The sequence below is a fragment of the Alligator mississippiensis genome, chromosome 2, assembly GCF_030867095.1.
Source record: "Alligator mississippiensis isolate rAllMis1 chromosome 2, rAllMis1, whole genome shotgun sequence".
Lineage (NCBI taxonomy): Eukaryota > Metazoa > Chordata > Crocodylia > Alligatoridae > Alligator > Alligator mississippiensis.
The window spans coordinates 22568934-22593064 of record NC_081825.1 but is presented as its reverse complement, the minus strand read 5'-3'; the positions used below and the strand labels follow the sequence as shown (position 1 = coordinate 22593064).

General features: G+C 45.2%; 1 protein-coding gene across 1 annotated transcript in view; it reads left to right on the top strand.

The window, feature by feature from the left end:
- The window catches only part of LOC132248236 (uncharacterized), a 70144-nt gene extending 46572 nt beyond the window's left edge, over window positions 1-23572 (top strand). The window contains exon 4 of the mRNA XM_059721154.1: window positions 20720-23572. Within this exon, the coding sequence (XP_059577137.1) occupies window positions 20720-20932 (213 nt within the window). The 3' untranslated portion in view covers window positions 20933-23572. The remainder of the gene's footprint in view (window positions 1-20719) is intronic.
- Window positions 23573-24131: the final 559 nt, after the last annotated feature.

The following is a 24131-nucleotide window of genomic DNA, read 5'->3' as shown; positions in this document are numbered from 1 at the left end:
AAATCATCTCTACTATGAGTCTTTTTAAAAAGCAGCTCATATAATCCATTCCAAATTATACCCATTCATTTCAATATTGCAGTGTAGCATAGATATCTATAAAAACTCACCTTTTGGTCCTTAATACCAATGATTTAATTGTTTTTGCCAGATGTCAAAAAGAATAGAGATACCCCATGTGCTTTGTGATAATTAACCATATAGCCATTGATCATCTTTAGCAAATAAAAGAGAGACTTTGGCAGAGATGTATTGGATTCCATTCCCCTGTATTATTATTTTATGGTTTCTCTTTGACAAATATATATATTTATTTAATAATGTGCTAGAAATTAGAATGAATAAAAATATCAAGAAGTTCATATCCAAATACACATTTTAAAGATTTGATTTTTTTTATTCAAATGATTCTCCAAATATTGTGCTAACACAATTTGGGGAGAGAAGTGAAATAACAAAAGTGAATTAAGTATCCTCATTTACATTGTTTTTGATTACTTAAAACAGACATGGAGCTAGCTTTGTGTTCTTCCTCAGCTGATGATTTTCAGCAAATTCAAAGATGAGGGAAAATATTCACATTGTGCACTGAGCAGGGAAATGGGAGGTGGGAATCACTAAGTTCATTTTTTCCTAAATGGTCAGGTATTTGAGTGTGACGATGGCACTAGTAAAGAATTGCCAGATTCTTGTTTTTGTTGATAACAGAGTACAGTAAAAAAATACTTTGCATGCAAACGGAATGACCAAAAAAAAAAAAATCAGGATATGAGCTATTCCTCTCTAGTTTTCCTTCTCTGAATCACTGCACATTTTAACTCTGAATCTTTATTTTAGCAGTCATGCTACATCTATCATTACTTCAGACCAGATTCCAAGCACTGTTACAGTCAGTAGTGGGAAGGAGCATATATTTTTTTTCTCCAGTAACTGGACCAGACCTCTGCATTATTATATTGAATCAACATAAAATGATGAGGTTAATAAAAGCTTAACACATGCTTATAAATGATCATGTATTTTTGAAACAAATTAAATGTAGGATGATACAGCCACAGCTCACTCAGAAAAAAATTGCTTCCTCTCAAATCAAGTTAAATTAATCCTAATTAAAACCTGAATTATATAGGATAAAACCTCATTCAAAATAAGTATAATGGGCCTGATTTGCCACTATGCACACTGTGATTTGTCATTTACTTTTATGTAAAATGAATATAGAATACTACCTGCTTAGAAATTGTAATTATTTATTATTTTAAAAGCTTGTAATAACACCCACCTCGCCTGTTCTTTGGAAAAGTAAATTTGTTGATATGCCATAAACAGTGTTCAATTTCTAGAGCAGGAATTATGAATTATTGCCAGAGGACAGAAAATTCCATGAGAAGTTTAAATAGTTCAGTCAGTATCACCTCATTTTTCTAAGTAGTAGAGCAAAGTAGTTGCAGAATACAGGATTTGGTTTGAGCCAATAACTGTCAAGAAAAAAATTAAAAGATTAAGGGACTTTCCTTCCCCTATAGAGCAGAGCCAGACCACCACTGGGGACTTACCCATATACCTTTTAATGAGAGAACAGTACTGGGAATATAACCAGTATAAAGCAGGGGGTATAGGGGATGCTACAATGCCCTGAGGGGGCAGGATTCAACAAAGGTTAGACACTTACGATCATAGATATATTCATCTAGTTGACAAAAGACAGGGTTAACCAAAACATAAAACACAAACAGCAGAGCAAAAAACAAATACTGGTTGGTGAAATATAAAAGGCACAAAATACAAAATGTCAAATGACAAGGAATATAAGGCCAAGGTACCAGGGGGGAAACACAATGGCCCCTTTCCCCTGCAACAAGAACTTCTTGTTTGCTTACTCATCTCAGCTGGGATTTGAACTTGGATCTCCTATGTGATAAACATAAACTCTACCACTCAGCTACCAGTGCTGGTACTGCTCCAAGCTGCGAGGGGTCTTGACCTTCCAGGACCTCCGGCCTCACATCAAGCTGCCTGGCCTCTTTATTGGAGGAGCTGGAAGCAGGGCTGGGAACCTCTCAGGTCACTGCTCAGATTCTTGCTGGAGCTGGGGATGGGGAGCCTCTCCTGCTGGCTGCAGCCTCTCATAGGGGATCCTGAAGCCCAGCAGGGAGCCTCTCCTGCTGACCACACGCTGCGCTACTGAAGACCCCAGTGCTGCCTGCAGGTCCCACTCCTTCAGGTGCTTCTGGGGCAACTGCTCACACCCCGCTGGCCCAGTTCTTTGAAACTCCTTCCTTGTGGTCCCTCACTGGTCTCCCCTGAGTCAGCTGTGCTCTGCCCCTTCTATCCCCCTCCAGGTGACCCAAGGGGCCAATCAGGGGACATGAAGAGTGAGTCTCTGGGGCCTGATTGATGAGGAAAGGGAATCCCAAGTCCTTCAATCATCTTTTACCCTTTCAGCTAGCCTGTCTCACATATTTCTGCTTTTAAAAAATCTGATCTTATGTTAGAGAGATCCCTTTCTAAAAGAAGTGTGAATAATCAATAGGGCAATGAAATACACTTGCATCATTGCCAAAGATAGAAGTCTCTTCCTCAGCTTGCAGTATGAGGGGGAAATACCAAAAATTCATTTGCCAGTGTTACATATCTCCCCTATTTATCCTGTAATGGGAAAATATTTACTCAGAAATTATCTATTTTTACTGTCATCAACTGTATATAAAACTGTGATCCTGGCTTCGTAGTCTCATTTTAGTGCAATGTACTCATCCTGGCAATTGTTTCTGAATAGCTAAAACAGAAGTTGTCAACATTTTTCAGACTCAAGGCATCCCTTGTTAGATTCAAGGCACCCTGGTACTATGAGCTTTCACTTGGTTTTTTGACTCTGGGAAAATAGAGCAATTCTGCTCTTGCAAGGAATTCAGAAAGATTACAACAGGTCAGAATGTTTTTAACACTACAGATTCATATTTAAAATCTCTGTTTTTATCTTGTGAATCATGTGTAGGTATTTGCACACCTAAAAGTACAAACATTGTGTAGCATCTCATAGCACCCCTGGGTACCACAGCACCATGGTTGAGAACCACTGGTCCAAAAGTTGTTTTGTTTTAATACAACTCACACCTGTTTGAAATCAAGGCTCATATTCTTTCCCAATAAAGTTATCATTATCTTTACAGGCCTGAGTTAATGACCTGTTGAGTACTTATAAAATTGTCAGCTTTTGGATAGCTTTGGGCATGGAGAAACTAAATCAGAATGTTTTTATGGTCCTAAGTGTTTGTGATGCTTTGGCACCTCCTTCCAGACAGACAGCTCAGCAGAAAGGATGTGGAGTAAAATGTAGACATGAAAACTAATTAAAAAAACCAAAACATTATCTTCTATTCTCCCCTTCTTCACCCCCTCCTTCTTTCTTTCCAAATTTAAAATCTGTCATCTACCAGGAAGGTGTAGCAGGGCCCTACTTTGGTTCCCATTACAAGAAGGGATGGAAAAAGGGGAATTGCCATTTAATAAGGACCACACAGGCTGGAAAGCCCCTACCTTATGGGAATATAAGGGGGTACTCCAGTAGGAAAGGGCAAAAGTGGTTCAGAAGCAGAGTGGAGCCAGGAGGCAAACACTGAAAGTACACTTGGGGAAAAAGGTGGACCGGAGTAAGGCCAAGGTGGCCAGAACAAAAGCTAGTTTAATGAAAGCTTTTTAGGGGTCTAAGGAAAGGCCAGTGCTGGGAGGATCCCAGCAGAGATTGAATAGAGGTAATAGACTGGAATGAGTCCTGACAGCACTGAGTAGCAAACTCATCCCCCATTGTCAGGTGCAGCTGTTGAGAAGTCACAGAAGGCTACAGAAAGGCCCCATACAGACATTAAAAAGCTGGAGGAGGACTTAATCCAAGTTTTATACAGTTTTCCCTAAGCATCCCAGTTCAGATTGGTAGGGAATAATATTAATGTTTGCCCTTGGGGGTGGAGGGGAGGTTGTGTGCAAGCAAGCCTGCACTGGCCATGACCTGCAGGTGTGGGGCATTCCTGCAAACCTCCCCAATTTGCCCTGTGGGCTCCCTGGGCTTCTGGAGACTGCAAAGCACAGCCAAGCCCCCAAGTCACCCTGATTGGCTGCTGGGCAGGGGCAACCATGCCCCCAACCTCCCACTGCCTCGCTATAGACCCTCCTCCACATCCCACCCTGAGGCTTCAGGAAGAGCCCAAGACCAAGTGCCCTCCCGTGTGAATTGCACATGCCCCCATGTCCTGGCCTTCCTGCAATCTGCTATGGAGTCCCACCATCCATGCCAAACACACAGACCCAGAAGCTGTGCTGTGTCCAGCTTGTCAATCTGCATGACTCTTGAAGGAGGCTGTAGGGCATCATGTGTGGCCATCTTGGCATGATGCTGCAGCTCATCATCATGGGATGCAGCTTCCTACCCTCAAGCCAGCTACCAGATGTCCTGCATGGGGCTACTTTCTGCATCCTGTGCCTGCCAAGCATCCTGGACTAGGCCAATGACTTCCAAGTAGCTTATGAGGACACAGCCATCCAGGATGCCATGAATGCAACAGTGCTCTGGCACCACCTTCAGACCATCTACATACTGGTTCTGGGCCCACACCACCAGCAGTGACTGATCAGAGTGGATTGTCCTGCATGCCTGGGGTGACAAACAGTGGATCCAGACCTTATGAATGTGCTGGGCCACCCTCATGGATATCATTACCTAGGTGGCCCCTGACATTGCATGGCAGGACAACAGCATGCAGTCACACCTCACTCTGGAGAAATGAGTAGCCATTGCCATCATAAAATTGGCCACCCCCAGCAGCATAGGCACTGACTCTCTGGGTGTTCCAGGACGCAAGCGCTGACTGAAAATAATTAAGAGTGCTTAGCATCCATGAGCCATGGCTATGTCCTGTTTATAGACATTAAGGAAAACCCCCGAAAAACACACTTTGCTGGAAGAAGCAGTGCATTACTTCAATCCAGCCCTGCAGCATCTGTAAAGAATGAGCACATCAGCAGGGCTTTTTGGCACTTTTAGCTAAAGCTGATTCAATCAGCTATTAGATAAAAGTGCCAAAAAGCCCCGCTAAAGTTCCAATCTTTACAGATACTACAGGGAGCCAAGTTGAAGTAATGTGCTGCCTCTTCTGTGTGTGTGGGGCTTGGCATGGGAGTGCAACAAATTTAAAGTGCCAGTTTTTGGGGGGCAAGCATTCAACAGCAAAAACTAAAGTCAGCACCTATGCCCAGCAGTCTCTCCTATGTCACCAACCAGTTCAGTGTAGACAAGTCCACAGCTGGAGTAGTCATACAGGAGGTCTTCCAGGTCATCCAGAACATCTTGGCTAACTGCTTCATCTGCCTTATTAACCCACAGGAGGAGGTAGCTAAGTTTCACCTCATGGGCCTCCCCAACTGCATGGAAGCCACAGATGGCACCCATATACCCATCTTCTACCCAAGGCACCTGAGCATTCATCAAGTAAAGAGGCTACTTCTCCATCATCCTGCAGGGCAGTGTCAACCACCTAGGCTGCTTCACCCACTTCTTCACCAGTTGGGCAGACTGGACCTATGATGCCTGCATCCTTCACAACTCCTCCATCCCCCAGATGATGGAGAATGGGTGCTATGCTTCAGGAAGCCCGTTTTATCATTGGTGCCATCATCATCCCACTCCTCTTCATTGGAGACTTGGCTTACCCACTCCTACCCTGGCTAAGGAAGCCCTAATGGGGGCAGCTTGACTGCTGAAAGGAGCACTTCAACCACTGCCTGAGCAGGTGTCACATGACTTTGGAGTGTGGTTTCAGCCACTCAGGCACACTGACAGGCTCTCAGCATGCATCGCAAGGTGGAGGAGCACCTGCCATGCCTCATCGTCACCACATGCATCCTCTACGACCTCTGCAAGACTTGGGGGGAGGTCTTCTGGGTGGCCTGGGCAAGGATACATAGTACAGAGATCAGACATGCATGATACAGGGAGGTTGGGAAGGGAGAGCCCCCCACTGATGTTGGGGGCACTGACCCTGCATACCAGAAGGGAGTCAGGACCCATGAAACCCTGGCCAACCATCTCTAGGCCCTAAGGGATGTGGGATGCTTCCTGGATGAGGAAGGCTAGAGGGCTTTGAGTCCCTGAGTACCCATGCCTTGGCACAGGGCAGTGGATTATCTGGCCTGAGGTCCTTTGGCCCTGTGTCCCCAGAAGCACCACCCACAACCGTGGCTGCCTGGACACTATTTTCTTCCCTTCTCCTCTCCCCATCTCCTCTGAGGGGCACACATTGGGATGCAGGGGAATGTGGTACGAAGAAGAGATATGATTCAGTTTACAATGTTGCATTTGCCCAACTTTCTTCTTTTTAATAAAGAAAATCAATTTAATGTTGGCTGTGTCATAATGTTTCCTGCCTCCTCAACCCACCAGTGGTGAGCCCCTTGCATGGGCTCCTGCTTAGGAGCAGGGGTTCCTATGCTGGGGTCCAGGGTCATAGGATGCCTGGTTCTGGACTCTGAAATGTGGTATGTAGGTGCCAGAGTTGGGGCCTGTAGAGCTGTGCCCAAGTGCAAGGGCATGGGGGTCTCTGACTGGGAGTATAGGTGCTAGGGTTGGGGTTATAGGGGCTGGGCCTGAATATAGGGGGGGGGGGTCTCCTGAGCTAAGTGTTGGGGTCTGTTTGTACACTGTGGGGTGCTCCATGATGGAGTGTTGGGGGTGCAGAGGCATAGCCTGGGAACTTAGATGACCAAGTTCTGGGGCACATACAGGGGACAAAGATGCTTTGCTTGTCCCAACTGCCTGTCTGTGGGGAAAAAGGCTGTGTTTGCTTGGTGCTGGGACAGCTCAGGGTGGGACCTGCTGAGAGCTTGGCTGAAGCAGTTAGCATAGTTAGCATGCCTCCCCACCAGTTTAAGCTTTTCTGCTATAAAGTCACACCCGTTCATTTCACATTCTTTTAAATGCTGTTATAACTGCTCTTTCTCAAGCTCCAGTCCCTGCTTCCCCTTTAACATTTTGATTATTTCCAAACATGCATAAAACAATGCCCAGGAAGCAGCTGCATCTTTTGCACTATCACGTGGCTTAGGAGTGGTGCAATACTGTTCAAAACTCAAACCTGCCTCAGTCAGGGGATTTTCCCCCTTAAATCACCCTCTTTCCCTGGGGCATTTCCCCTTCTTCTTTACCCATCTCTCTAATGTCCAGGGTTTCTCCTACCTCAGGCAAGCATCTAAAGGTTTTTTTTCCAGACATCTCCATTTCCCTTATCACACTAATGATCACTATCAAAAAACCCCCTTTACAGTCACTCAAATCTCACCCTGACACAGTATTACTCCAAAATTTTAGTTCTAAAGCACAACACTTAACTATTTATGGCACGGTCCTAAAGTTATTCCAGCACAGTTCTTAACTTGAAAGTTGCAGGAGGTTACCAAATACTCTATGAAAGAGGAACCTCACTGAAGGAGCTTGGTCTGTTAAGAAAGAAAAGAGAAAAAAGAAAAAAAGGAAGTGAAAGCTTTCAGGTCTGTGCCTCAGTTTCCCACTCTGCATTAACTACTCAACAATTACTACGCAATATGGATCACGTGCTGCCCGCATTCTCCACCAACTTGTTACCAGATTCGCTTATCACTTTGGGGTATGCTCATTTATTAGGGGTACATTTTTAGGGTCTTTGTAATTCTATCAATGTTCTGCTTGTGTTACTTGTGTTTCTATATGAAGCTGTATCTCTTCCTTCTGCAAGTCCTCACCCCAAATGGAGTCTTTCAGGACTCATTTTCAATGGGGCTGGGTTCCTCCAGCTACCAAATTAATCAAATACATACACACACACAGATTAATGTGACATGCCTGACCTGGACAGGTTGATTAGCATGTACAGGCTGATACCCTCATATGCCAGGAATTAGTTCATCAGGGCAATGATAAAATGCAGTCAGACACAAGCGCCCAGGTGAACAGAATCCCTTTGAATCCGGCTGGGTGTCTAGCTGACACCCTCATGGGCCAGGATTCAGTTAATTAGGGCACATCTGAGCCAAACTGGGTCAATCAGCCTATACAAGTTGATCCCCTTATGTGTCTCAAACTCAGCACGTCCTAATCCTTTGCCCTAACTGTCCTAGTAGTGGTAGCCTCTTGATGAGTGGACACCACAGTATTTTTGAGCTTTAAAGGGATCTTTGGATTAGGTAAAAGAAGCGTTGCTGCAGAGCAAGTGGGGAAGGGGAAGTAGAGAAGGAATAATTCACTCGGTTACCACCACTTTGACTATAAAAGTTATTTATTTCTAAGTATATGAAATTTATGATGGTACTAGTAGTAATAGACATGCGAGGAAAAACAAACAAAAAATTACAATATTACTCTGGTTTAATTTAGTATTTGGGAAAACCTAGCTCAAGCTTAACTAATAAAATTTAGGTTCAGAAAGCTATGTCTAGAGAGAAAAAGAGAAAGAGAAAGTGAATGCTGGGATTTCATCATTCTAAGGCACTTGGGTGGTTTGTTGACAGACAAAGTTCCTAGCACCATAGCTGAAGGTTAAACAGGCGACCGAAAGAGATGGTCTGTTTATACCAACTTCTCGAGAACAACAGCAGATGGTATCAGAGAGATTTTTCCATCTTGAAGCACACTGTTTTCTGCTTTACAGCTTTATTATACTCTTAGTGCAGCCTCTTCAAAGCATTCTTTTAATTGTGTAAATCAAGAGGGTCCCAAGCGGTAATGGACAGAGAAAATTCTGTTATATAAACAGTTTCAATTTAAATGAATTACATTTTCAATGACAAGGGGTTATCTGGTTTGGAACATCTCAAGAAATTGATTAACAACCAGGAAAAACAAAGTTTTAAGGAGTAACCAGACACCTAGGAGCCAGCTTGAAATTATTATGAATATAGAAGATAAACTGGAAGGGATACCACATTGTTTCTGCTCAGATGACCTAGCTATGCTTGCACTGTGAAGTCAGCATCAGTGTTTTGTATTTTATCTGTTGCGAACAAGCCTCAGCTTGGCATGACTTTCAGATCTTACTGTTGTCTTTTAACAGACTTAAGGGGATTACTTGGAATGTTCATAAACTTTGTGGGAAGGACTTCTACCAGTCATCCCAGGAAAAGTATGACAGCATTTGTGGTCAGGGCTCCAATGGGCTGGACATTGTGATGAACCCCTAACCATTGTTCAAATGTTGCCCATACCCGCTCTGACTCGGTCTCTTGCCTCAGCATTCCCTAACTCGGCAACTAAGTTTTAGTCAATGAAGTTTAAATAGACCTTCCATACTGGGACCAGGGAATGTATGGCCTGAGATGCTTATTAAACTTTTCATCTGCTTAGTTTTGGTTAGATGAGGTGTGTTTGTGTGGTGTGGGGGGGAGGGGGAGATAGAAAAAGTGCTTTGTAAGTCGAGCAAACTGGGTGACGGCTCCCTCAGGAACACAAAGCTGAAAGGTAATAAATGAATTAACCATAAGGTGAATCAGATGGGTAGCTGAGGGACAGGGAGAGACCATTGCAACTGACAGCCTTTGTATAATTTTGGGGGTCAGAAAGCAACTGATTTGCAGCACCAAAGGATGTGGCCCAGGCTTTATAAATATTAAAAGTTACAGTTTTTGTTTTTAGTTTTTTAAACAGGTCATCTGCGGCATAAATTGAAGCTCACTGACATCAGTGGGATTTTTCCATTGGTTTTAGTGAGCTTTGATTTAGTCCTTTGCAGATCTATTTTATACCGGATGTCCAATGCTATCTGGATGTGCTACCCCTTTTGGGGTCTCTGGCGCACCAGTTGGAGGCACTCTAGGCCACAGTCCAGGGACTACGTGCCATCAGAGACTGCGAGCAAGAGATAGATTCCTACTGCCAGGCCCTTCTCCCCTGGGAGCCGGAGGGTAGACCACCATCTACCTCCAGGGCAAGGGAGATCTCTGGGACCTCCCATTCTGTCCAGTCAAGGGGATAGACCAAGGTGGTCAAGGGCCCTAAGGCCTGCCACACCAAGGCCCCTGCCCTGCTGGAGCTCAGCAACAGATACGAACCTCTTGTACCCCAGCAGAGCCTGCTGAGTTGCCAACTCCTGCAGGCAACACAGGATCTACTGTAGCTACTGCCCCCACTCTCCCCAAGACAAAACTCAAAGTGTTTGTTGTGGGAGACTCCATCCTGAGGGGAACGGAGGGGGTAATCTACCGCCCTGACCCGTTAGCCCAGGAAGTCTGTTGCTTCCCAGGGGCCTGCATCTGAGACATTGAAGAGAAGATCCCTAAGCTCCTCCAGCCCACTGAACACTATCCCATGCTCCTTATTCATGTGGGCACCAATGACATGGCTCAGAGCGCTCCCAGCCACGTCATGAGATGCTACAGGGATTTGGGAGCAGAATTAAAGGGTCTGGGGGCACAGATGGTGTTTTCTTCAATCCTCCCAGTCTCTGGGTATGGGCTGAGCAGGGAGAGGAGGATCCAGGTAATGAACCAAAGACTGTAGCACTGGTGTCATCGGGAAGGCTCTGGCTTCCATGACCACAGCCTGTTCTTTGGTGAGACAGGCAGTGAGCTGCTGGGAAGAGATGGCCTCCATCTGTCTCCGATGTGGAGGAGGCTCTTCTCAGCCTGACTGGCTGACCTGCCCCACTGGGCTTTAAACTAAGCTCGCTGGGGGACGGGGGGACTACTGTCACTGCTGGCCCACTAAGCAATCCTTGCAAAGCGAGCAGGCCAAGGCACTTAAGGGAGCCCACCGCTGCCCCAGCCCTGGTACAATCTGTGGGCAAAGCAAGAGCTTCCAAGGGGACACTTGCCTGCCTGTACACAAATGCCAGGAGCTTGGGGAATAAACAGGAGGAACTCATCCTCCTGCTTAACACAAATAATTACAATGTCATAGGGATAACAGAGACCTGGTGGGACTCCACCCATGACTGGACCACGGGTATAGAAGGCTATACCCTGTACAGGAGAGATCAAGTAGATAAAAGGGGCGGGGGTATAGCGCTCTATGTTAAGGAAAGCTACACATCCCTGCAAGCTGATATTGGTGATCACGGTGGATGACTGAAGACCCTCTGGGTTAAAATCCATGGGGAACATGGCACAGGGGAAACAACGGTGGGAGTCTACTACAGACCTCCCACCGAAAGTCAAGAGCTTGACCAGGAGTTAGCCCGGGAATTGGCTGAGGCCACATGCTCCAGGACCATGGTTGCCATGGGTGACTTCAACTACCCAGACATCCCGTGGGAGGATCACTCAGCAAAATCTGAATAGTCACAAAGTTTCCTACTGTGCATGGATGACCTCTACCTGACTCAAGAAGTCTATGGGCCAATGAGAGGTAAAGTGCTGCTCAACCTGCTACTGGCTACTGGGGATGACCTAATCGGTGACCTAGTGATCGATGGGAAGCTGGGTGACAGTGACCATGAGCTGATAGCCTTCACCATCCACCGTAAAGCTGGCAAGTCAGTCAGCAACACTGAAGTCCTTGACTTTAGGAAAGCCGACTTTGACAAGCTCAGGAGGCTTGTTAGTGAGGCCCTAAGGGACCACAACCCCGGGGGGGGGGGTGGGGAATGAAGTTCAAGAAGAGTGGTTGCTCCTCAAAGGAGCAATCCTCAATGCACAAGCTAATTCTATTCCATCTCAGAGGAAAGGCAGCAAGAGGGCACAGCAGCCCCCCTGGCTCTCCAGGGATCTAGCAGATGTCCTGAGGCTAAAAAGAAAGGCCTACAAAGGATGGAAGATGGGATTCACCTCCAAGAAGGAATATTCTGCACTAGTCCGGTCCTGTAGGGAGCAAATCAGGAAAGCCAAGGCTGAAACTGAGCTCCGACTAGCTCTGAGTATCAAGCACAATAAAAAGTCCTTTTTCAGATATGTGGGAAGCCGGAGAAAAAACAAGGACAACATTGGACCCCTGCTAAACCAGATGAGAAAACTGACAACTGATGGCCAGGAAAAATTCAACCTATTAAATGTGTACTTTGTGTCGGTCTTTCATCAGTCCCAAGGGACGCCCATGCCCACTACAGGACAGAGAGATCCGGGTGAGGGAGATCTCCTGCCCTCCATCAATGCTGACCTCATGAAGGAACACCTTGAGAGGCTGAATACCTTCAAGTCAGCCGGCCCTGACAGTCTACACCCCAGGGTATTCAAGGAGCTGGTGAGCATCATATCCCAGCCCCTGGCACGGATCTATGAGAATTCCTGCCACTCTGGTATAGTGCCCAAAGCATGGAAGAAGGCCAATGTGGTGCCTATCTTCAAGAAAGGGAGGAAAGTGGATCCGGCTAACTATAAGCCCATCAGCCTGACTTCTATCCCAGGGAAGGTCTTAGAAAAGTTTATTAAAGAGGCCATCCTTAACGGACTGGCTGACGCCAACATCCTGAGACATAGCCAGCACGGGTTTGTTGTGGGTAGGTCTTGCTTGACCAATCTCATTTCCTTTTATGACCAGGTGACCTATCACCTGGACAAGGGAGAAGAGATTGATGCCATATATTTTCACTTAAAAAAAGCCTTCAATCTGGTATCCCATGATCACCTCTTGGCGAAACTGGCCAATTGTGGCCTTGGGCCCACCACAATCCACTGGCTGGGAAATTGGCTCTAAGGTTGGACCCAGAGGGTGGTAACTGATGGAAGTCAATTGTCATGGTGCCCTGTGACCATTAGGGTCCCCCAAGGCTCTGTCCTTGGACCCATATTGTTCAACATATTCATTAACGATGTGGACATTGGAGTCAGAAGCAGACTGGCCAAGTTTCATAGGTTTCATAGTTTCATAGGCATTAGGGCTGGAGGGGACCTCGGAAGATCATCGAGTCCAGCCCCCTGCCCAAAGGGCAGGACGTCAGCTGGGGTCATAGGATCCCAGCAAGATAAGCATCCAGTTTCATCTTGAAGGTGTTCAATGAAGGCGCTTGAACAACCTCCGGTGGCAGGCTGTTCCAGACCTTGGGGGCTCGGACAGTAAAGAAATTCTTCCTTATGTCCAGCCTGAAACGATCTTGTAGTAGTTTGTGACCATTTGTCCTCGTCATCCCTTGGGGCACTCTGGTGAACAAACGTTCCCCTAGATACTGGTGGTCACCCCTGATAAACTTGTAGGTGGCCATCAGATCACCCCTGAGCCTGCGCTTTTCCAGGCTAAAGAGCCCCAGGGCTCTCAGCCTGTCGTCGTAGGGTCTGCTTCCCTGACCTCTGATCATGCGCGTGGCTCTTCTCTGCACTCTCTCAAGCTTCTCCACATCCTTTTTGAATTGTGGAGCCCAAAACTGGACGCAGTACTCCAGCTGCGGCCTCACTAAGGCCGAGTACAGGGGGAGAATGACGTCCCGGGATTTGCTTGAGAAGCATCTATGGATGCAAGCCAGCGTTTTGGTCGCTTTACTAGCCGCAGCATCGCATTGCAGGCTCATGTTCATCTTGTGGTCAATGATGACCCCCAAGTCTCTTTCTTCCATAGTGCTAACCAACATAGCACTGCCGAGCCTATAAGGATGCTGCGGGGTTTTTTTTCCCAGGGGGAGAACCTTGCATTTATCGGTGTTGAACACCATCAGATTCTCATCCGCCCACTTGCTAAGCCTGTCCAGGTCAGCCTGGATCATCCGCCTGTCTTCTGGTGTGGATGCTTTGCCCCAAAGTTTGGTGTCATCGGCGAACTTGGCCAGTCCGCTTCTGACTCCAGTGTCCACATCATTAATGAAGATGTTGAACAGTATGGGTCCAAGGACAGAGCCCTGGGGGACCCCACTGGTCACAGGACACCACGATGAGTGACTTCCATCAATTACTACCCTCTGGGTCCGACCCTGGAGCCAATTTTCCAGCCAGTGGATCGTGGGGGACCCAAGGCGACAATTGGCCAGTTTCTCCAAGAGACGATCATGGGACACCAGATCAAAGGCTTTTTTGAAGTCAAGATATATGACATCAATCTCATCTCCCTTGTCCAGGTGATAGGTCACCTGGTCGTAGAAGGAAATGAGATTGGTCAAGCAAGACCTACCCGCAACAAACCCGTGCTGGCTATCCCTTAAGATGTTGGCATCGGCCAGTCCATTAAGGATGGCCTCCTTAATAAACTTTTCTAAGATCTTCCCCGGGATAGAAGTCAGGCTGATGGGCCTATAGTTAGCCGGATCCACTTTCCTCCCTTTCTAGAAGATAGGCACCACGTTGGCCTTCCAGTCTTCGGGCACTACACCAGAGCGCCAAGAGTTTTCAAAGATCCGCACTAGAGGCTGGGCTATGATGCTTGCCAGCTCCTTGAGTACCCTGGGGTGAAGATTGTCAGGGCCGGCTGACTTGAAGGTATCCAGCTTCTCAAGATGTTCCTTCACAAAGTCAGCATTAATGGAGGGCAGGGGATCACCCTCACCCGGACTTCCCGGCCCTGTAGCAGGCACGGGCGTCCCATGGGGCTGATGAAAGACCGGCGCAAAGTACCTATTTAATAGGTTGGCTTTTTCCTGGGCGTCAGTTGTCAGTTGCCCCATCTGGTTCAGCAGGGGTCCAACGTTGCCCCTGCTTTTCCTCCGGCTCCCCACATATCTGAAAAAGGACTTTTTATTGTCCTTGATGCTCAAAGCTAGCTGGAGTTCAGTTGCAGCCTTGGCTTTCCTGGTCTGCTCCCTACAGGACCGGACCAGTGCAGAATAATCCTCCTTGGAGGTGACTCCCATCCTCCATCCTTTGTAGGCCTTTCTTTTTAGCCTCAGGAGGTCTGCTAGATCCCTGGAGAGCCAGGGGGGCTGCTGTGCCCTCTTGCTGCCTGTCCTCCGAGATGGAATAGACTTAGTTTGTGCATTGAGGATCGCTCCCTTGAGGAGCAACCACTCTTCTTTAACTCCCCTCTCCCTGTGTTCACAGTCCCTTAGGGCCTCACTGACAAGCCTCCTGAGCTTGTCAAAGTCGGCTTTCCTGAAGTCAAGGACTTGCGTGTTGCTGACTGACTTGCCAGCTTTTCGGCGGATGGTGAAGGTGATCAGCTCGTGGTCGCTGTCACCCAGCTTCCCATCGATCACTAGGTCGCCGACTAGGTCCTCCCCAGTAGCCAGCACCAGGTCGAGCAGCGCTTTGCCTCTCGTTGGCCCATAGACTTCTTCATAGTTCGCTGATGACACCAAACTTTGGGGCAAAGCATTCACACCTGAGGACAGGAGGCCAATCCAGGCTGATCTGGACAGACTCAGCAAATGGGCGGATGAGAACCTGATAGTGTTTAACACTGAAAAATGCAAGGTTCTCCAACTTGGGAGGAAAAACCTGCAGCATCCTCATAGGCTTGGCAGTGCTACGCTGGCTAGCACTATGGAAGAAAGAGACTTGGGGGTCATCATTGACCATAAGATGAACATGAGCATTCAATGCGACGCTGCAGCTAGTAAAGCAACCAAAATGCTGGTTTGTATCCATAGATGCTTCTCAAGCAAATCCCAGCACATCATTCTCCCCTTGTACTCAGCCTTGGTGAGGCCGCAGCTGGAGTACTGCATCCAGTTTTGCTCCCCACAATTCAAGAAGGATGTGGAGAAGCTTGAGAGAGTCCACAGAGAAGAGCCACACGCATGATCAGAGGTCAGGAAAACAGACCTTACAACGACAAGCTGAGAGCTATGGGGCTCTTTAGCCTGGAAAAGCGCAGGCTCAGGGGTGATCTGATGGCCACCTATAAGTTTATCAGGGGTGACCACCTGTATCTGGGGGAATGTTTGTTCACCAGAGCGCCCCAAGGGATCACGAGGTCGAATGGTTATAAACTCCAGCAAGACCGTTTCAGGCTGGACATAAGGAAGAATTTCTTTACTGTCCAAACCCCCAAGCTCTGGAATAGCCTGCCATTGGAGGTGGTTCAAGCACCTATACTGAACACCTTCAAGAGAAGATTGGATGCTTATCTTGCTGGGATCCTATGTCCCCGGCTGACTTCTTGCCCTTCGGGTGGGGGGCTGGACTCGATGATCTTTTGAGCTCCCTTCCAGCCCTAATGTTTATGAAATTTATGAAAACCTACATCTTGTTGGTAAAGCTCTAGGTAGAGGTTAGTTGCAGTTTAATGAATCACAGCCATCTATTTACTCTCTTATTCTGTCCCCATGTGTTGGAGAACATATAGAATTTCATTATCTTCAATAGACTGACAATATAAATGCTTAAACTGGTATTGTGGAAGTAGACATCTACAAGAACAAAAATACAGGTGTTACAGTAATGTTCTTGATATTAGCTCATAGAAATAGTATCACATTACTCCATTGTTCATGAAAGCACTTATGCATTTGAATAATTCCAATCAATTCAGTGGAAGAACTCACATGTATAAAGTTAATCTCATGTGTATTTGAAGAATTAGGGCTGGGGGGGAAGGGTTTGGAAGAAAACCCTAATTTAGCGCATGCAATATTAATTATACCCTACCATATAAATGGCCCCCTAGCTAGCTGTTATTAATTTAGATTAAATTAAATATTATTTAAAGTAAAATTATCAAATGCTATTGCTGCACTGGAGCTATTTTTCAATTAAAGAAATATTCAAGCCATTAAAGTGAATAATACATGTGCTATGGATATTATAAATGCACAGCAATATACTCTAAAGCAGTTCCAGAAAGTGAAGGCTCACTTTCAACTCTGGAAGATTTAGTATTATTCACTTAGCAAGCTGTTTACTGAAGTACAGAAAATAATTGGTTTTGTTTCAAATTCCTTTTCTTGTAACCTTTACTGGGCACACCTGTATGAGATGCTTAATTCATAGAAGACTAATTCTACTGCGCATTTAGCGTGGCTGGCAAAAACAATGCTAACGCACTGATGTACAGTAGATTTGGTCTAATGAGTATTAATATCACTTAAAAAGCATTCATTTACTCTGATGAATAGCCTAAAGCCGATGAATTCACAGTAGCTCCAATTATGGAACGTTAAGTTAATACCTGTTATTACAGGTACTAAACTTAATGTGCCATAATTACGACACATTAATAAACGTGCATATGTGCCCACTGTAGCCTTCCTGTAAATCCTGTAGAGCAACATTTATGCTATAATAAAAATTCAGGGAGCCATTTGGACTAAGCTGCTAAAGAACAAGGGACAGCTTTGCAAAAATGAGGTATAATTTTTCAGTCTCCCTGTACCCTCTTCCTCCATAAATCTGTATACCAAGCAAAAGAAGAAAATATGTAGGAGCAGGATCTGGGTCTAAGTGGATGAAAAGCCACCTCAAGAGGGATATAAGAAATAGGCAGAAGAATGGAAAGATTAGCAAAGAAGACACACCTTAGAGGTCAAAATATATAGATAAAGTGATTGTGAAGTCAAGCTCATTTAGAATATGTGAAGGCTATTAAAAGAAACAGCAACTTTTCTTCATCATTGTGGTGGTTCCAGGTATGGAACCTCAAAATGTTCTTTCTTTGGCTAAAGGAACCTCCCTTCAAACCTTTCCCACTATTTTCAATACATAACTTTGCTGTCAAGATGGTCTTCATAGTTTCTACTACATCAACACAAAAAGCCAGCAACATCCAACTCCTTATGGCTGGACTGCTGTATACAACCTTTCAGGGGGGCAAGCTGGTGATGGAAATGCATCCTAAGTTTATGCATAAAATATTTTTAGAGTTTTGCCTGCAGCTGTCCACTGCATATCAATTCTGCTGCCTTTTGAACCTTTCCTGCCAAACAGCAAGGCACACTATATTAGGGCACGGGTAACATCTTTGACCTACTTCAGAAATGTGCCAGCCATTGAGAACTGTTGGCATGCATTTGGGGTGGATGTTAAGTTAACAAAATCAGTATTGTAATTTTTCTTTGACACAGTAAAAACTCCTCAACCTTGCTATACTGATTCTAATGCTTCTTAGTCACCTACAGTGACAGACAAATATATGTCCTATAATAAGTGTGGTTCTTCAAAATACATTTACTGCAGTAGGTCCCTTGACCTACTCTCCATCAGTGCTTTTTTGGAATAATCAGTGATGTGTGCTATTAAAATATGAAGTAATTGTGGTATTTCATGGCTGCCTCACTTTTGATACCCTGGTAAATCAGTACAAGAAAGCATAGGGTATAAAAATGGTTATTGATAATTTAACATTTATAATTCAAAGAATCTGGTCATCTGTCTTCATGGCTCAAGAGAACCTAGAGGTGGGATCCACAATGACCACACTCTTGTGAAGTTAATAGAATGGTAACTGGTTCTTCAGTTTTAGCCAAAATGCACTACTAGAAAGGCATTTGGGTACTATATGGAAAATTGAAACTTCTGTAGACTACAGAAGAATAGAATTTTCTAGTTAAATCAGTGCTGGAACATGGTGCATCCTTTTTAAACTCCACTGATATCTTACCAGGCTGTTCTACAATATCCTTTCTGATTGACAGCACTGAAAAGAGTAGTCATATATCTCATGAGTGTTGTTATTTTTAAATCTAGTGTTTAATTCTATGGAAAAAGGAAGTAGTCAGACTGGAGGGAAGGGATTTGCCAAAATAAATTACGGAAAATTAAATCTACATTAAATTATATTTTAACACGTCCAAAAATATTTAACCATGAAAACATTCCTAAATGGAATGTGAATTTCAGTGACACGCTGGAGTTATGGGAATTAGACAGAGGGTTATAAAAGAAAGACTCTCATTCTAGCTTTTGACATCGGACCTCACTGAATACTGTTGTTTAGTGCAGCCACTGAAAATTTATGGTATGTAATGCTTTGACTACACAGAAAGTCAGTATTAATCTTATTCTGCTTTTAAATCCTTGGGTCAGAAGGTGCATTATACCTATTTTAATATTGTAATCTATTTAATAGATTGGTTGACACTTAGAATTATCAATTGAGGTAATTGCCCACTTTTATACCCCAATCCTGAAATTGAATTTGTACTAGAAATTGACTTCAGTGGAGTTCCATAAAGGGACAGGGTTATTATAGCCAAATACAGGATCAGATCCTTAGGTGGTGAGATCTTCAAGGAAGAGGTTATCTTTTTTTGTGTGTACATACTGCTGTCTGTATAGTGGTGTCTTGACCAAGGTAGTTTTCCTAGGAGTGTTTATTATCACACAAATGTTAATAAAACTCTTAGTAATAAGGCTAACATTAATGGACCTAATTTTTAATCTTCGTTAAAACAGCCTAAATAAGGAATAAGTCAAGTAAACTCTGTGGTACAGTTGGGGACTGGATGCAGGAACCAACTGAAGCTAAATCCAGACATGACAGAGGTAAGGGTGGCTTTTAGACCTCATTACTTGTTGGGGGACAATATCTATTATTTTAGGTTTTGGTGGTGGCTAGGAGTATGTCTGGTGAGTAGGCTGCAAGTCTCTCTTTCATATTTGGTCCTGTCCTGTCCACCATCATCCATAACCTCAAGTTTAGACAACTGCACTGCAATCTGCATGGTGATGCCCTTGATGACTGACCGTAAGCTATAGTTGGGGTAAAATGTAGTGGCCCATCTTCTGAGAGGGATGGGATACCAGCAGCCATAACTCCAGTGTTTCAGAGTGGCTCCCAATAGCTTTCCAAATGCAATTCAAGATGCTAGTTTTGACATATAAGACCCTAAATAGTCTAAACTCTATGTACCTAAGGAGTTTCCTCCTCCCTTATGTCATGTAATCTCTAAGGTCATCTGTGAGCAACCTTCTGCAAGTACCAGCAATGTGCCAATTTTGCTAGGCAAAACCCATAGGACATGGCTTTCGGTAGTAGCTTCTCTACTCTGGAACTCCATTTTCTTTGTTGTCTGCCAGAGCCCAAACCTAAACATCTTCCAGAAACACTGTAAAGACCCTTTTATTTGGGCAAGGATTTAGAAAGCAAGGTTAGATAGGGGTATTTTTGGGGGAGTTTTTGTTATATATGTATATACTTACATACATACATACACATATACATACATATACATATATATATATATATTAACATATATGTACATATGTATGTATGTAAGAATATATTTAGTAAATTATTCTGCATTATGTTGTAAGCTGCCACAAGCCTTTCTCTAGGAAAGTAAGGATGAGAAATAAACAAAAGAAGAATAAATGAAATCTGATTCACACCTGTAGTGTCTTAGTTCACACAAAACACTTTGGGAAGGCATATGAAAAGGAATGATCTGGGCTCTAATAAAATCAAAATAATCTGCTTGAAGCGACCATCAGTAAATGAAATATGATGAACTGATATATGATTCTTGGAATAGAATTAATTTTTTCAGGTTTTTACATGTTAAGGAAAGTAGTTGTTTTGGCACCAGTGTAATGTGTAAGGCAATGTGTTTTCAATAAAGGTCATATAGAATGGCTCTCCTTGTTCAAGGATTAATGCATTAAGATTATTTTTATATTCAGACTACTGATGACAAACACATTTTCACCAAAACTTTTCTCTAATGTAAAATGCTGATTCAAAGTAGAAACTTGAACCTGAATGGTCTAAGCACTAGATTGCAGGCTGTCTTACCTTTTCAGTTTTTCATTAAAAAAATTACATTTATAATGTATTTTACCTCATTTGAAGAAAATCATTTTTTATAAACCAAATCTTGAATTTAACCTTTTTTGTTAAATGGAATTACATTTTCCAGTCAGCCATAACTGAAACATCAGGCATCTAATATAACGACAATTTGAATTGCAGGAACAAACCATCTGGATGTGCAAGAAGTATGGTAGAAGACCAGCTTGGCTTAACAGGGAACTCTTCAGTGAGCTAAAACACAAAATGGAAGCTTACAGGAAATGGAAACTTGGACAGATAACTTGGAAGGAGTATAAGGATATTGCTTGGGCATACAGGGCTGAAATCAGGAAGGCCAAAGCACAATTGCAGATATTGGGACATGAAGAGTAACAAGAAGGCTTTCTACAAGTATGTGAGCAACAAGAGGAAGATCAAAGAAAGTGTGGGTCCTTTACTAAATAGGAGAGGCAGCCTAGTGACACATGATATGGAAAAGGCTGAAGTATTCCATGCCTTTTTCATCTCAGTCTTCACAGGCAAGTTCAGCTCCCAGATTACTGCACCTGACAGCACAGTCTGGGGAGGAGGTGAGCAGCCAACAGTGGCAAAAGAACAAGTCCATGGGGCTGGACAGTATGCACCCAAGGTGCAACGGATGTTGGCCAATGTGATTGTAGAGCCACTGGCCAACATCTTTGAAAACTCATGGCAATTGGGAAAAGTCCCAGATGATTGGGAAAAGGCAAAAACAGTGCCCATCTTGAAGAAAGGCAAGAAGGAGGATCCGGGGAACTACAGACTGATCAGCCTTACCTCAGTCTCTGAACAAATCATGGAGCAGGTCCTCAAAGATTCCATTTCTAAGCACTTGGAGGAGGAGAAGAAGGTGAGGAGGAACAGTCAGCATGGATTCACCAAAGACAAGTCATGCCTGACCAACCTGATTGCCTTCTATGATAAGCTGACTGGTTTTGTGGATGCAGGAAGTGCAGCGGATGTGACATAACTTGACTTTAGTAAGGCATTTGATATGGTCTCCCACAATATTCTCACAAGCAAGCTAAGGAAATACAGATTGGATGAATGGAATATAAGGTGGATAGCCTCATCAGGCTTAGAGGATAGTAGTCAATGGATAGTAGTCATAGAAATACCACAGGTCCCAGCAGCAAGAGGCCTCCCTGAGGCTCCTCCAGCAAGCTAAATCGGAAAACACCTGTGACAGCTCAGGGAGGCAGGTGGCCAGCATGAGGCAGGGGTGGATAGCCATATAAACACAGACTGTGAGCCAGGGAGGGGCAGTCTGGGCCTGGAAGCTGCACAGGAGAACCTGGCTAATAGCAGAGCTGCCTAGGGATAGCTAGCAAGGTACTAATGGTTTACAGGGAACTACAGCCCTGAATAGGAGGAAGCCTGGTTATACAGCCTATAGGCTAGGGTTTAGATATGAATCAAGTGTAAAAATAGTTTGTGTTATATCCAGGGGGCTTATTTTTTGGTTATAAGTTAAAACTGGTGCTTTGCAGATGGGACTGTAAGGGGTGGTCTAAAAGTCCCATTAATGTCCTAGGGGCATGTGGTTTCCTTCAGCCCCATGAGGGGCAGGCTCAAGGAATTCCAGGAGAGCAGAGCTCAGGGTAAGGAAGTGTTTGGGGCAGGGGGCCCAGAGTGGGGCAGATTGTGGGGACTAAAAGGCCCAGAGCCCAGAGCAGGGCATTGTGTGAGGGCCAGAGGGCCCAGGGCCTAGAGCAGGGTAGTGTTTTGGGCCAGGGCTCCTGAGCTCAGAGCAGGGTAAGGCTTGGGGCCTGAGAGCTCAGAGCCCAGAGGAGGGCAGAGTTCAGAGTCAGAGAGTCCAGGGCCCAGAGCTGGGTGGAGACAGGACCCAATGAAGTCCAGGAGAAGGCTGGAACCCAGAAGCCAGGTATGATGTAGTGGCTCTAGGCTACAGGAAGCATCCAAAAAGCAAAGGAGGCTGAGGCCGGGAAAGCCAAGTCTCAACAACGACATAAGACCCAGGGGTGGCGGGGGCTGTGTTAGGGACAGGTAACTGCTCCCCCCCCCCCCCCGCCCCTGCACCAAGACATGTAATTAGCTGTCAAGCCACAGAGTGAGACTAGGCTTGGAAAGCTCTGGCACAGCCTCCCTTTCTTCAAAGGACTATAACATCAAGGCATGGTAGGCAAGTAAATGGGAGAGTTCCCAAGTAGGGCAGACTAAGCAAGGGCTGAATAACCACCAGGGGGTGTTGCAGCCACCCCCTAGGACAGACATCTTGTTACAGCCCCTGATTACAGAAAGAATGTAGACAAATTGGAGAGTATCAAGTGGAGGGTGTCACAAGCCAATTATAATAGTGCCCATGTCACAAGCAAGTGAAACCATTCAAAGCAGTTTTATTTTACACTAGGTTAACTAAGGGTTAACTAACAAGATGATAGTAACAGTTTTTTTGCTGCGCATGTCAAAAAGAGATTTATAACAACAACACTAACTAGAAATGAAACTTAGCCTTCTGTGCTTTACATAAATCATTATAACTGGTCAGAGAAAACAGGGAGTAGCCCTGTGAAATAACACCATAGCAAAGACCGCTAGATAATTGGCGATTCTAATTAAATTTATGACGTGGCGAAAAGCAATTGGCTATTATACAAACAAAACCCCACTGCACTTCCGCAAAGAGGAAGAAGAGGACGAAGAAGGGGAGACCTCCGCACACACCTTAGACACCTCTGAACGTACGTGTCAGAGTAACTGACAAATTGATCACTTGTCAGTTTCCCCACATCTCGACCCAAGTTCAGACATAAATCAACAACCTGCCAGCCCAACCATTTTTCTGCCCGACCACCAAACTCTTATGCAGACCAACCTATGAACCCTAAGCTGTAACTAACCAAGTATCTCTGACCTCCGTCTTTCACCACCTTGACGGCATGAGTAAATAATCTTGCTTTGCAACCGATAAGCGTCCGCCTAATTAATTCCACTCCAAGCATCACAAGTACCCACCTGACGGCCTTCTAAGGCCCCCGGACCGACCCTCTGCCAACCACTGCCCGGGTGGGAGTCAGGGAGAGCTGCTGGCTGGCTGCCCTGGGTCCCGACATGGCGTCACGAACAGGATCAAGGGGAAATGTGATGAAGGTGGAATTAATTAAGAACTGCCCCTGGTGTAGTGGGGGGTGTCGTGTAGATAATGCGGATGAATTATGGGCCCACGTTGCTTATCACCAAGCGAGCGGAGCGGAGACAGGGTGCGTCAGCGGCTACTTCTCGCTGAGAGGAGAGGAGGGAGTTGGAAAGGAGTGGGGAGGCTCCGAGTGGGACAAAGGGAAGATGATTAACGTGCTGCTCTGCGCAGTGTCACTCCTGCTGCGTGAAAATGCAAACTTAAAAACCCAGTTAGCTACGGTCAGCAAAGCTGCTGCAGAGATGGCAGCGTGCCAAAACCCTCCATCGCCACCAGAAAATGGCACCGAGAAAAATATGAGCTGCCCGGAGGACCCAGAAAAGAAGGGCGGAGCCACAGAAAAACAAGCGGGACTCCACCCAGCAAGTCCGCCCCCTGAGATGCCGTCGCTCCCAA